The sequence below is a fragment of the Poecilia reticulata genome, chromosome 15 (genome assembly GCF_904066995.2).
Source record: "Poecilia reticulata chromosome 15, P_reticulata-male-v2, whole genome shotgun sequence".
Classification (NCBI taxonomy): Eukaryota; Metazoa; Chordata; class Actinopteri; order Cyprinodontiformes; family Poeciliidae; genus Poecilia; species Poecilia reticulata.
In genome coordinates this window covers 21307828-21320488 of record NC_088844.1, presented here as the reverse complement: position 1 = coordinate 21320488, position 12661 = coordinate 21307828, and the positions used below count along the sequence as shown (strand labels likewise).

The following is a 12661-nucleotide window of genomic DNA, read 5'->3' as shown; positions in this document are numbered from 1 at the left end:
AGAGGCTTAGGGAGACTAATTAACCTGACATGCATATTTTTGGAGTGAGGAAGAAAGCAAAACAACTTGAACAAAAAAAAGAAGTTTGTATGATTTTTCTTTCATTTCACAGTGGTTGTATTATTGAAAAGTTAAAGGGGTATGAACGAGAGCGAAGAGGCCTTACACCTGCATCCTGCTGTTAGTGTTCCTGTTTGTTTGCAATCCATCCACCTACCACCTCCCTCAGCAGACATGGCTACTCCAGCTCCAGTTTGGTCCCCTCCCACCAATCCCTCCCCTCCCCACACACTTGTCCCCACGTCTGCTCCTGCCCTGCGTCCAGGGCTAAAATAGCAGCAGAGAAACCGGGGTTCCTCAGGAGGGAGGACAGAAACATTAGTTTGACCGTAAACACACGCCGGACGGTCAAACTTGAGGTTTGGAAACTGCCCTGTTGTTTGCAATGGTGAGTAGTTTGTAAGCTTCATCTGAGCAATTTTTATTTTTGTTATAGCATTTTTAGAGGAAAATGGAACAAAAAGGTGATAAACGGTGCAAACTTTTGTTGCTACTTCACTTTTATTTGTACATTTGGTATACGCACGGATTTTATTGCTTTTCCTACAGCTATTTTATTTTAATCTACTTATTTACACAACTGACTAAAATCTACTTTTAGAAATATTGTACAGCATAAAATTATGTATTTGTAGAAAAATAAGTAGAAATCTCACTCTTATTGTGAGAGGAGGTCAGAAACGGGGCAGGAAATGGTAAACTCACACGCATGCTCCTCCATCCAAACCTTTCAGGACTCATGTTATATGACGGTGATGAGGTGAGAAGTGACCTGGCAGCGGTTGAATCATATGATTTCCCCTGTGTGCTGCCAAAACGCCTTGAAATGCCGCCGCCAGCTAAAGTGCACGCACATTGGCGTAAAGAGGGGGGCTGAAATTACACCCCATTCACACAAATAGCAGGCAGAGCAGATGAGCTGCCACACCGTTGAACAGGTGAGAATTAGGATGTGAGGGCGCAGAGTTATCACTGTCGTAACGAATAATTGTTGGAGAAAAACGATTTGTAAAGAGAGGTCACGGGCCCAGCTGGGGGAGCACGCATGACAAACTGTGCATTAGGCTGGAATAAAGCAGTAAATATGAGACAACTCTATTTATAAAGTCTTGCACATTCAGGTCAGTGCTTTCTGACTGAACACTGAGCTGGCATTCAGTCCCTGCAGTCATAGAAGAAATGCAAATAAAAAGGAAATGTCAGAGAGTAAATTTACCACAGCTAAAAATGCTGCTGTGTAATATCAGTCGGTGTCTGGTGACAAAGTCTGACTTGGAAGGATCTAAATTGTGCATTATACTGCCAATCTCGGATTAGAGTTGCCTCCCCGCCCAGACAACTCCAGCAACACTGCTGAGAGTCAATCTGTTATTTACCCTGTAGGGATTACCTTATACAGCAGTCACTGTGTCAGTGTGCTGCAAGCATGCACACTATATGCATGGTGCTCTGGATATGTTTTGATTGAAAGTTGCTTAAATAGCAACAGAAAAGCCACATGCTTTGTAAATGCTTTGTAGACATCAACTATCTTTGGAATACACTAATCTAACTTTATCTAAATGGTAAAATTAATTCCCAATATTCTGGCATACACTCAGTTTTTAGGCGTTGTTCACAAATTTTCAATAAGGTTGATCTGGGAGCTGCTTAAGAAGCTTAACGTTAGTCTGATTGATTCTTTACAAAACCAGTTTTAATGCTTCTGGGATCTTTATCCTGTTTCAACCACTTTGTTGATTTCAACTTAAAGATAGTCCTCCCTCCTGATTATCCCATCCACTTTGTACAACACTTCATAACCACTGTTAGCAAAACAGGCTCTTGGCATGATGTTGCCAACAGGTTGGTACAGTGTTCTTAAGTTTTAAAGTCCTAACCTTGACTCCTCCAAAAAAAATTTTTTTGGTCTTTTTTTTTTTGTCATTGTGGTCAAATAGTTAAATCTTTTCCTTTTTTAACTCTAAAACTCCAGAAGACATTTGGTTGATCAGTGAGGGAAACTGCTAATTTCAGTCAAGTTTGAAGGTGTAGGTTGTAGAGTAGGTGATTCTTTCATCGTTGATAGTCTCTCAGTCCATGGTGATATGAAACTGGCTTCACTGTGAACAGTAGATCTGGTAATCTAACGTCTTCCAGCTTATGATTAGATGTGATATATATCCATCTAGATTTATGCCTGGACTTTGTTAAAATATTTACGTTCTGATTGTGGCTGCAGATGCCCTGATTTTAGGAATGTTTTTTTTTTTTTACTACAACAGAAACATTCCCAATATTTCTATCGATCATGATGCTATTATCCTACTTTTTTAAATCCCACCACTTGCACTTTGGCCCTGCAGGCAGGTTTTGGCATCAGTCTGCGCTCAAATTCTCCATTCCTTCTCACCCTGTGCCCGTTCAAGCTCATACCAAAGGGTCCCTAATCCTGCCAAGAACATAAATCTCTAAGTGTTGAGCGGCCCACAGATCCCCAGTTTTATTTTGTCTCTGTACTGAGCACCAGAACGGTCGTACGCTGATGGTCTCTCTGTTCACAGATGATGTGAGAGGCCTTTGGTCTGGGCAGTTGTGGCCCTGCACCTGGCTGAGCCATGGGAAACGAGAGCAGCACTACTGAGACATTGGTAAGGGCAAGACTGCTACTTGCTCCCCCGCTGTGCTGCTTCACATTTCTCAAAGTATTCTTAGCACAGATTGCTAACAAAGTTAACTTAATTTCTGTAAGTATTAAAATTGTGCTTTATTTCTTTACAGACTGAAAAGATTTCCTAAAGTTTGATTAATTACGCCACTAAAATGTGCCTACTTGCATTCTGATGCTTCAGTTTTGTACTTAAAGAGAAGGTCCGTTGCAAAACAGTAATTTGCACGTGACTGGAAGACTTTAGGTGGAGAACTTTGGATTAATATATAAGGGTTAAAATAACCGTTTGTCTCATGACCACCTTATAATCAAGGTCCAATACCTACTAAAGATTTAGTTTAAATTCCTGTTTTCCTGATGAAGTGAAGTTGATAACTGATTATTGAGTAATATTTGTTTCATAATTCATCTGTCTTAAATAAGAGTCTTAAAAAGTCTGAAATTTAATTTACCGAAACTTGAAGAAACCCTGAAAAATTGTAAACCAGCAGTTCTCCAACTTTCTAACAACAACCAATTGCCTTGGGAATAAAACAATTGTTAAACTATTAAAGAAACTTCATAACTCCAGCTTCTCTTGGTTGCACATTAGCTGCTTTCCCCCCTTTTGGTGAACCGTCTTGTTCCCCGTTACAGCCAGAAGAGGGCGCTCCAGAAAACGTGGTTCTGTTTCCACCCAGAGAGAACCAAACTGAAACCCTGCAGGTACACAATATCTTTGAATGCTTGTCACTTTTGAAAGCATTTAGCATCAGTCCATAGAGGTAAGATGCTTAGAGTGCTTGTTGCTGTGAACACCGCTAATTATGCTACAGTGTTTTGCCGGTTTGGTCCACAAAGAGGAAACTGACCGTGTTGTGTAAGCTAAGAATGTGTGCATTTGTTCGATATCCTTGGAAAGCAGGTGGTTTGGCTTAATAGATGTTCTGTTATTACTTGGATGTTTTATTATTACTATATGATGTCTAATTCAAATAGTCACATTTTATTATGTCCCTTACTGTAACCTGTAGTGACCTGAAAGAAATACAAATAAATAACAATCCTCCAAACCCTACATTGTCAATAAACCAACAAGACTACATGGAAGCTCTCAGTTTACTCAGCTGTGCTATTGTGGCGATAATAATTGATTATCAGTTTTACAAAAAAGATTCAAGTTGAAGTAATACATTTCATACTGTTGTGTGAGTGTTTAGTACAGCAGGAATTTTACTTTCCAGCTTGTGTAAATTGGGGTGATTATATTTTTATTTCTAAAAAAGAAGAAGACACCAGTCCTGAAACACTTAATTCTGTTCACTTAAAACTGCAGTATGTAACTTTTATATAATTTTTTTTAAGAAACATATTTGTTCTCTATGTTCTAACAATACAATATGAGACAAATAGTCTGTAAAAAAAAAAGCTTCTCAGATCATCTGTCCCACACCATACTGTCATTAGTTTTAACAGATGAAAAAAAAAAATTCTAAATTTACATGCTGCAGCTTTAACATTTAAAGTTTGCCTTCTCTTTCTGTCATAAAATATCAAGTTCTATTAGTTTAAAACTTGAAACTTTTACAGCAGCCCAGTTGGGCTGGATGTTTTTTCTCATGTTCAAACTTTTAACAGTAGAGGTTTTTGTCTTATTTACCCTTTAAATAATTGCCAAAACCTTTTCTGTATACCACTAAGAGCAGCCCAGTACCACCTGGTACTTGTGCCACAGTTTTGAGAGTTGTTACTTTCTTTTTTTGTTCTTTTGTTTCTTTCTGCTTCTGAAAATACTCACAGTATGATAATTTTAATAAAAGATAACAGTTTTCTGGTAGAACTCAGGACAATTTTTTAGGTCAAAGTTGCATTATAATCTGAAAAAAATTAGCTAACCGTCTTGTTGACTCTCATTTTAATATGGTGCTACTTTGATAAATGTAACAGGTACCACATCTTTATTTAAGTGTTTCTTTACAACCAGAAATATTTTTAAAGAGTTAAATTTGCATTTGCTTTAAGTGTAGAAAACATTAAATGACTGCCTTTGAGCTAGTTGACAAGTTTGGAGGTCAGCATTATGTTATTCTAATTTAAGGCGTTTTAATGCCATTACTATATCTTGATGGTGAAAACTGACATTATCTTGCATTGCTAATAGTAGCTAGCCTGGCTACTGAGGATATCAATTAGAAATCCCACTGGCTTCTAAACTAGAAACTGGAGCTGAGCTCACTATAAGTAGTCGTCGCCACTTGTTCCTGCATGGTTCATTCTCTCAATTATCTTTTCTCTTTTTCACTTTTGGGAAGTTTCTTACTAATCAAACATCAGCATGCTTGAATGACTCGCCTTTTTGATTGTTTATATCTACCACGGATTGACTCCGGAGTACATTCTGGTCCCCTTTAAAGGTTTCACTGCATGCCCAACCTTTGGCCTGATTCCTAGCATTCACCTGCAAAGGCACAGGAGACACAGGAGGTATGATGAGAATGAAAGAAGGAAGCCTGGGGCAGGATTAGTGATAGAAAGATGGGATTGTAGTTGGGAGGAGGGAACAAAAAGGGAAGAGAGTAAGCAGTGGGGAAGAGTTTACAGTAGATGGGGGGAGGAGAACACGTAGCACTTCCCTGAGACCAGCCCACTCGGGCCAGTTACTGTCTCAGCAGCGAGGAGCTCTGTGTTTGTCAGTGCGGGCTAGTGTAGTGTTTCCACTCTTCACACACGCTCTGCAAGAAACAGAGGCGGCTTATGGAAATTTAGCAGGGGAGAGGCAGCAGCTGAGCAGGCGGAGGAGGAGGAGAAGGAGGAACTTAGCTGAGTCAGTGCGGGAGAGAAGCGGGGACGTCAGCAGCATGTGTTGCAGCATGTTTCGGTGCCGCTCTCTGCCTCCCATCAAAACACACAGTCCTGCAGTGGCTGCCCACACTGTGAGCATGACACAGGGATAGCAGAGGAGCTGCACTGGGGAGTCACCTTCAGCACAGCGAGGCGCACTGCTGGGTAAGTGCAGCACTCACTTTCATAACAGGAGGAAACAAACTCCTTTTTTTTCCTCCTCTTAACGGGAGTCATGTGTGGTCTATTAAAGTTTTTTAAGCACATGACATGTTGGATTAACGTGACGTTCCGCATGGCGAAGATTTCCAGGCGACTTCAGCCCTGCTTTCTGCTTTGCTCTTGTGGGTTAATTAGTATGTGTGTGTGGTGTTGAAACCACACAGAAATAAGGACTGTGGTTTTCCACCTCACTGACCCCTCTGGTGACCTTTAAAGGACCAGTAAGCAGGTGAATCATTGCTGGCTGTAAACTTTTTGAAGCGTGGGGGGCCTTCTTTTCATACAGGCTTATCATCGCATTACGTGCAGGTGCAGAAGAATGTCTTTTATTAATCTGATTATGCAACAATGATACAGAAAGCAGTGCGATCACAGGCATTCAAAGTGCTACTCCTGCCAGTTCACTTTTTCATTCAATTCCTTTTATTCTCTTTTATCTTTTTGTCTTTTGGTAAAGGAGCACTGCAGAGACCAGCTAAACTAAAACATGCAAACACAGATTTATATGGCAGTTTTCTTGACTTTTTTTGTGCAAATATTTCCATGAGTGCATGAGAAATCTTGAATATTTGCTCTTGTTCTGAATGTGTTGAGCGTAGCAAGATCTGTGTTACATTGACAAAGGTGAGGCTTCTGAATCTCACACAAGATGTGTTAGTCTGATTTCAGCATCTGTGTTCAGTTAGTAAACCAGTCGAGTGTGCAGACAGCCATTTGTAATGCGGCCAACCTTTTCTGTATGTTTCACATGGACGCATGCTTTCTACAGCTGTTTATACCCAACGTGTTCACACCAGTTGAACTTTTAAAAAAAATTTTCTCATTACGATCACAAACTCGTATTTCATTTAGACATTTCCCCTTTACTTTATATTTCTGGTGGATACTTGTGAAGTGGAAGCGAAATAGTAAATGGATTACAATCTAAATTTATATTCACTTCCTTTTTTTAAAGAAACACCCCAAAATGAAATCCAGTGCAACCAATTTCCTTTATAAGTCACAGGATAACAGAGTTCATTAGATATGTTTGTAAAGTAATTCATATGGTGAAACTTGGCACAGGTTGCATCATGCTGTGGGATTTGTTTCTTTAGTAGAGACAGGGAAGCTGGTCAAAGTTGAATGGAGGATGGATAGAGCTAAATCCATGCTAATTCCGGAAATAAAACTTGCTAAAGGCTACAGAAGTATTGTATGTTTTAGTCGGATGACTATCCAACTAGAAAATAGTTGGCATATAGCCAGAATTGTTAGATTAATGTACATGTATGTTAGTATGGTCTAGTCAAAGTCAAGACCTAAATCCTATTTAGTATCTGTGTGCAAAGACACTAATGTTAATGTTTGCCCTTTCAGCCTGGCTGAGATTAAAATATTTTTCAAACATGAGAAGGTGAACATGGAAGAAGTATAAAACATTTGCATTTTTCCTTCCACTACACAGTTATGCACTACTTTGTTTGTTATGAAACTCCACTAAAGCACATTGAAGTTCAAGGTTTTAGCATCACAAAATGTGGAAAAGTTCCAGGCTTTTGCCAGACAGCATGGATTTAAAGAGATAACACTAAAACTTGAGAAACAGGTCATACACTGATGTTGTAAAAACATGGTTATAAAGTTCCTTCAGTTCTGCACATTTCTGTAGGTGCCTACATAAGCACACTTTATTATGCTCCTGCACCTGCATGCCATGGTCTTAAAAAAACAAAAAAACAAAGCAAGATGCATGAAATGAAAAAACTTTTCCAGGCTCCATTAACTGAGCAGCTCCATGAGGGAGAAATTCCACTGAATTGTGACAGTTGGGTGTTTGGATGCTACGAGGGCGACGTTGCCGCAACACGACGACACTGCCAAGTGTTGTGTATGTGTGTGTTTATGTGTGTCTGCGGTTGGACTGTTTCCCAGACGTACTGACAGAAATCCTGACAAAATTCAAGATTTTTTCAAAGTTTGACTGGAGGAGTTTTAAGTTCCTGAAACAAAAGGGCAAACTATTTTCTGTGTAATGGTTATAGCCAGTGTCTGTTGTGCTTTACACATCTGGAAAGACTGGTTCTGTCATCTGTGAATAGACTTGTCTGCCTGGTAAATTATTTTTCAAGCCTTGCAAAAGAAATGTACTTCCTTATGATGTGTGTATTAGATGGACAGCTGCAGGCTGTAATAATCACCTACTTTATTTTATGCATTTAATGGTTGTAATTTCAAAGCCCCAGAGCAGCAAAGCATGAATGAAGCTGCAGATGTAAAGTCTAGACAGTGAGGTTGGAGTTTTTGCTTTGAAGCTGGAGATGGTGTTGGGAGTCATGACTAATCTGAATACCATCCATCTATCCATCTTGGGCTGCAGCTAACGGTTATTTCAATAATCGATTATTCAATTGAATATTCTGACAATTAATACATTAATTGGATAAAAAAAAAATTGGCACATTGTGTAGAATTTTCATTCAACCACTTAAGCATTTTTATACAAGGATGCAAATAAGGTAAGGTAATTTTACTTATATAGCACGTTTAAGCCTATACAAAGTGCTTAAACGAATAACCGCGGTCAATTCGAAAAATTCTATTGCCTAATATGCTACAACTGCATTCCATAAGCTTGATTAAAAAATACTTCTAATATCAGCACGTGAAAAGCTCAGGCCTTTCTGCTTGACTCAACATTAACACAGAGGAGGGATGATCTTTTGATTATTTTTAGATTAACCAATTAATAATTGGATTACCGAAGAGCTTAATAGAAGAGTTCTTTTTTTTTTTTTTTTTTTTTACAGAATTTGACCCAGGTGAAGCTGAAACTGGCATTTATGGGTAGAAAATATTTACAGACTAAGAATGTTTTTTTTTTTTTTTTTTTTTTTAGCATAAATGCAAAATATGTACTTGTTTTTGACTGTTTTGGCTTAGTTATTGCCTTTCAGGCATTTAATTGTTGCTCTTTCAGTCTGTGTACTCCAATTATCGATTAATTTAATACTAAATTACGTGACACTTATTTCAATAACTGATTTATCACCATTAATCTGATTAATCATTACAGCCCGACATCCATCCATCCATCCATCCATCAGTTTGTATATCTATCCGTTGTTTATCTATCTTATTTACATTGTTTTTATGTGCATAGGCAAAGATTCAATTTCATGCAAATAAGTATAGTCAGTTTGATAACAAAGCCATACTGAACACAGCAGATAAGAATCCGACACCGAGATCAGTTAACGTTCTGCTAGCTTGTTGTCAGACAAGCTGACAGCAGCACACAAGGTACGAATCGGTTAATAACTGATGTTAGGCTGGTATATACCTGCATCAACATAAGAAAAGCAGATCTAATATGTGTTTAGTGATTGGACAGACTCCAGGTAATCTGCTGTGACTTTGCTGTACCAGCTGTTTGCTTAATAGTTTAACGCATGGGTGGAGTTATTTGATCACATGTTGTGCCTGAGCATTAATCTCTGGGTGTTTCCTACGTTTGCTTCCAACCCGCTCATGCTTGTTCAACTACATGCTGCAACATGCTGCGCATGTGCTGCAGGTTGTAGCGCACCAACATGATGTCTCCACTGTCTCGCAGACTGACGCAGAGAGTCTGAGTGGACGGGACAACCAAGCGCTGCTGACCGAAGCCTCCACCTACCAACCAGTGCTCCCAGAGGTCCCAGTCATCACTGGAGTGGAGGAGGACAGAGGATCTGCAGACCAGGAGGACAAGGAGGAGCTCGAGTTTCCTCATGATCTGCTGCCCAGTTTGGATTTCAGTAGCGAGTTGAACATCTGGGAGTCTTCACTGGGGTATGTAGAAACGTGTCCTTGCCCACAACTGTTTTTTTGACCTCAGAGGAAATTACGGATGTTTTTAGCTCTCAAGCTAATAAATAAATCACACTAAACTTTAACTTACATATAAAAAAGTTTATTTTTGTTCAAAAACAAGTAAACACCCTCGCTCCCTTTGATTGGTTTTGCTTGCGGGAAGCATGTAGGTTTGCTTCTAGCTAAGAAAGTTATTGTGTGCAGGTTTTTAATGAATATTATATTTATTAAGGAAAAAAAACTATTCAAGCTACCCTGTTCCTAGATAAAACACAATAACTTGTAGTAATACCCCTACTGGGTACAACTGACAATTAAACATAGAGCAGTGAGTCTTTTACGTCACTGTGGAGGAACAAATGTCTTAATTTAACCTTACTGGAAAGTTCTCAAGAAGGAGGTCATGACACAGCATTTCAGTCAGATCTAAGTCCGGACTTTGACTAGGCCACTCCAGAACTTTCTGTGTGAATACAGCAATAGCCTTACAGTGAGAAAGTTGGGGTTTCAAACGATGTCACTTGATGCCACTAGAAAAGTGACATAAAGGATTTCTTTTTGGTATTGAGACCTCCTTAAGGTGAGAAACATACAAACGACAATAAGTTTAATCAAAGCTGAACAGATTCTAGTTTGACCTTCTAGAAACATTTACTTCATTTATAAAAACAGAACAGAGGTTGGATTTTACTTTTCTTAAAAACATTCCAATTATTCCTCGTGCTTGTGAGAAAATTATTTCTAACAACCAGGTGAAGTTTCAACCAATCCTCACAAGAGGCTCCAGTCCCTCTGAGGTGACAAAGTATTCTGCTAATAACCCTGTGATTATATTAATCACTACAGAAAAGTTTATCTAATAAAATATGTGCAGTTCATAAAGAAACATTTCATTAAAATATTTACACCACTGATAAAGTAATAAAATAACTTTGTCTAATGATGCACCGGTTACAAACAATACCATATGTGCAAGTTATCCAGAGGTGAAAGTTAACTCGATAATGATCTATGCGTGTCTCCATGTTTGCTTTATGGACCTGTGTCAGCAGAGCTCATTCTTGCTCCAATGGGAGAAAATGTGAGCAGGTGAACCCCCTACTGGTGGACCTGCAGCATCACATGGATGTCGGTGGACCACTGCTGGTTTTAGACGGGAGGTAGCACATGATTCGGCATGCGTCTCTGCCGTGGGACTGTGGTCAGCTGTAAATGAGATCATAGCTTTATAAATCAGGGCGCTTGGGTTTAATCTAATGTTTCTAACTCATGCTTGATTGCGATGACGTTGCTGCTGTGATGCTGCCAGTTGAGGCAGGTTTTACTTTGATTTGTGGTGATTAATTTCCTTATGATCAAGTGGCTTATCTGTGGACACATTCCCCCCCTCCATGATCTGCGTCAAGGCTTTAATGTTTACTGAAAATCACACACCCTGCTGCAGTATAGATAATGTTTGACTTTATAATTTAACAGCTCAAACTCCAAAAAGAGAAGTATGGCAGACAGTGATCCAACTTTTTTTTTTTTTTTGCCTACTCACTGCAGACTTATTAGTCTGAAGACGCATTGCTGTTTGAGACATTTGCTTTGTTCTATTTTTCAGGCAGCAGCAGGAATCATTTTGATGCCTGCCAGCTGGAAACACTAGAGTTTATTTACTGCTCTGCCCTTTAGTGCAAAGTGCCAAGAGAATTGGATACAGCCTTGAATGGCAGGTTGGTTAGTGAGCAGCATGCTGGAAGAGACTTTGTGTTTACAAGAATACAAGGAGTGCAATCACAGCTGACGGATGAAGGGAATAATAATGATTTTCCTCCACCTAAACTTTACTGCAGACTAAACACAAACAACTGGTTTGGTTTCTGTGGATTGGCATGAAAGAAGTTTGTTTTTAAAGCTGTTTTATTGTCAGTTGATTTTGGTATAGAGTTGAAAATAATGAAATGGTACACACGATGAAACCCAAACAGAATAAGCAAGAAAACTGAGGGCAAATAACTGACACAACCTGGTATTTCTTGTACTTCTAATTAAAAGCTAAGCAGGGACTCAGGCAATTTCATCTGTCTGGCTGAAAAGTCTCTTAAAACGAGAAACATATAGGGAGTTTTGACTAGAAGCCACTTATTTACAGTTTTCTAGCAGTTTTCTTTCAAGTTTAATACACTACTTCTTATGTAAAGTGCAGCTTGGAATTAATTCTTAAGTCTTAAACAGTTTCCTTCTTGTGTTACCATGGCCAACATTTTTTAATTTGTTCTCTTTTGAGAATAGGTGACAAAGACACCTTTTTTTCCCCCACGTTTGCTGTGTCCTACTTGGCTTGTGGCAGACTTTAAACTGGACTTTTATCATAACAGTCTCATTAGTGGAGAGCACAACTAAAAAATATCTTTCTCACCTGAGCTATGGATCTCTGCCGCTCCCCGATAATTATCATGGGCCTCTTGGCTACTGCTTAATGCTCCTCCGACTGACTCATCAGTTTAGTTGTACAGTCATTTTCTTTGTAGCTATGTAGTTGTGCTCTTCCTTTTTAGTTGGCTTATTAGAAAGTGAGATGAACAAAACTCGGGACACAGCATATAATGCAACAATAATTTTAAGTAAGGCTAATAAATAATACATTCATATGGATGCACCCACCCTTGCTCATTCAAGTTTTTTTGTAATTTTCTTTACAGCCATTTTAACTAGTAATATAAGCTTCTATTTACAGTATTGATACACCTTTCCACATTTTGTACTCTTACCATCACAAATTCCAATTTATTTAACAGTTTTTTTTTAATGTAAAGCAACTACTCTCACACATGGTGAAACTTTGCCTAATGTGTCAGTGTGTTTAAGTAGCAGCCATAATGAAGTGAAGACACATCTTAACATGTTGTAGAAAATACAATTTCCTTTCATGCCTGTTATATCTTTTTCCTTCCGCTGACTTTCTGTTTAACACCTTACCCATAATATAGCGTTCACACCAAAAAGTGTTATGGTTCTGATGCATACGCTGATCTTTAAAAGATTAGATTTTTTTTGTTTATTTTTGTTAGTAACTGTCAAGTCCATATA

General features: G+C 38.8%; 1 protein-coding gene across 13 annotated transcripts in view; it reads left to right on the top strand.

The window, feature by feature from the left end:
• Nucleotides 1-12661, top strand: part of tacc2 (transforming, acidic coiled-coil containing protein 2) — a 58507-nt gene that overhangs the window by 1586 nt on the left and 44260 nt on the right. For 9 of the 13 annotated variants that reach the window (XM_081616596.1, XM_017308954.2, XM_081616597.1 and 6 more), the window contains exons 2-3: nt 9348-9565; nt 10639-10746. In XM_081616596.1, the coding sequence (XP_081472722.1) occupies nt 9348-9565; nt 10639-10746 (326 nt within the window). Of the gene's footprint in view, nt 1-328; nt 449-2603; nt 2691-3346; nt 3416-5351; nt 5696-9347; nt 9566-10638; nt 10747-12661 lie in introns of those variants that run through there. The other 4 variants (XM_081616588.1, XM_081616589.1, XM_081616591.1 and 1 more) reach the window with 4 other exon arrangements.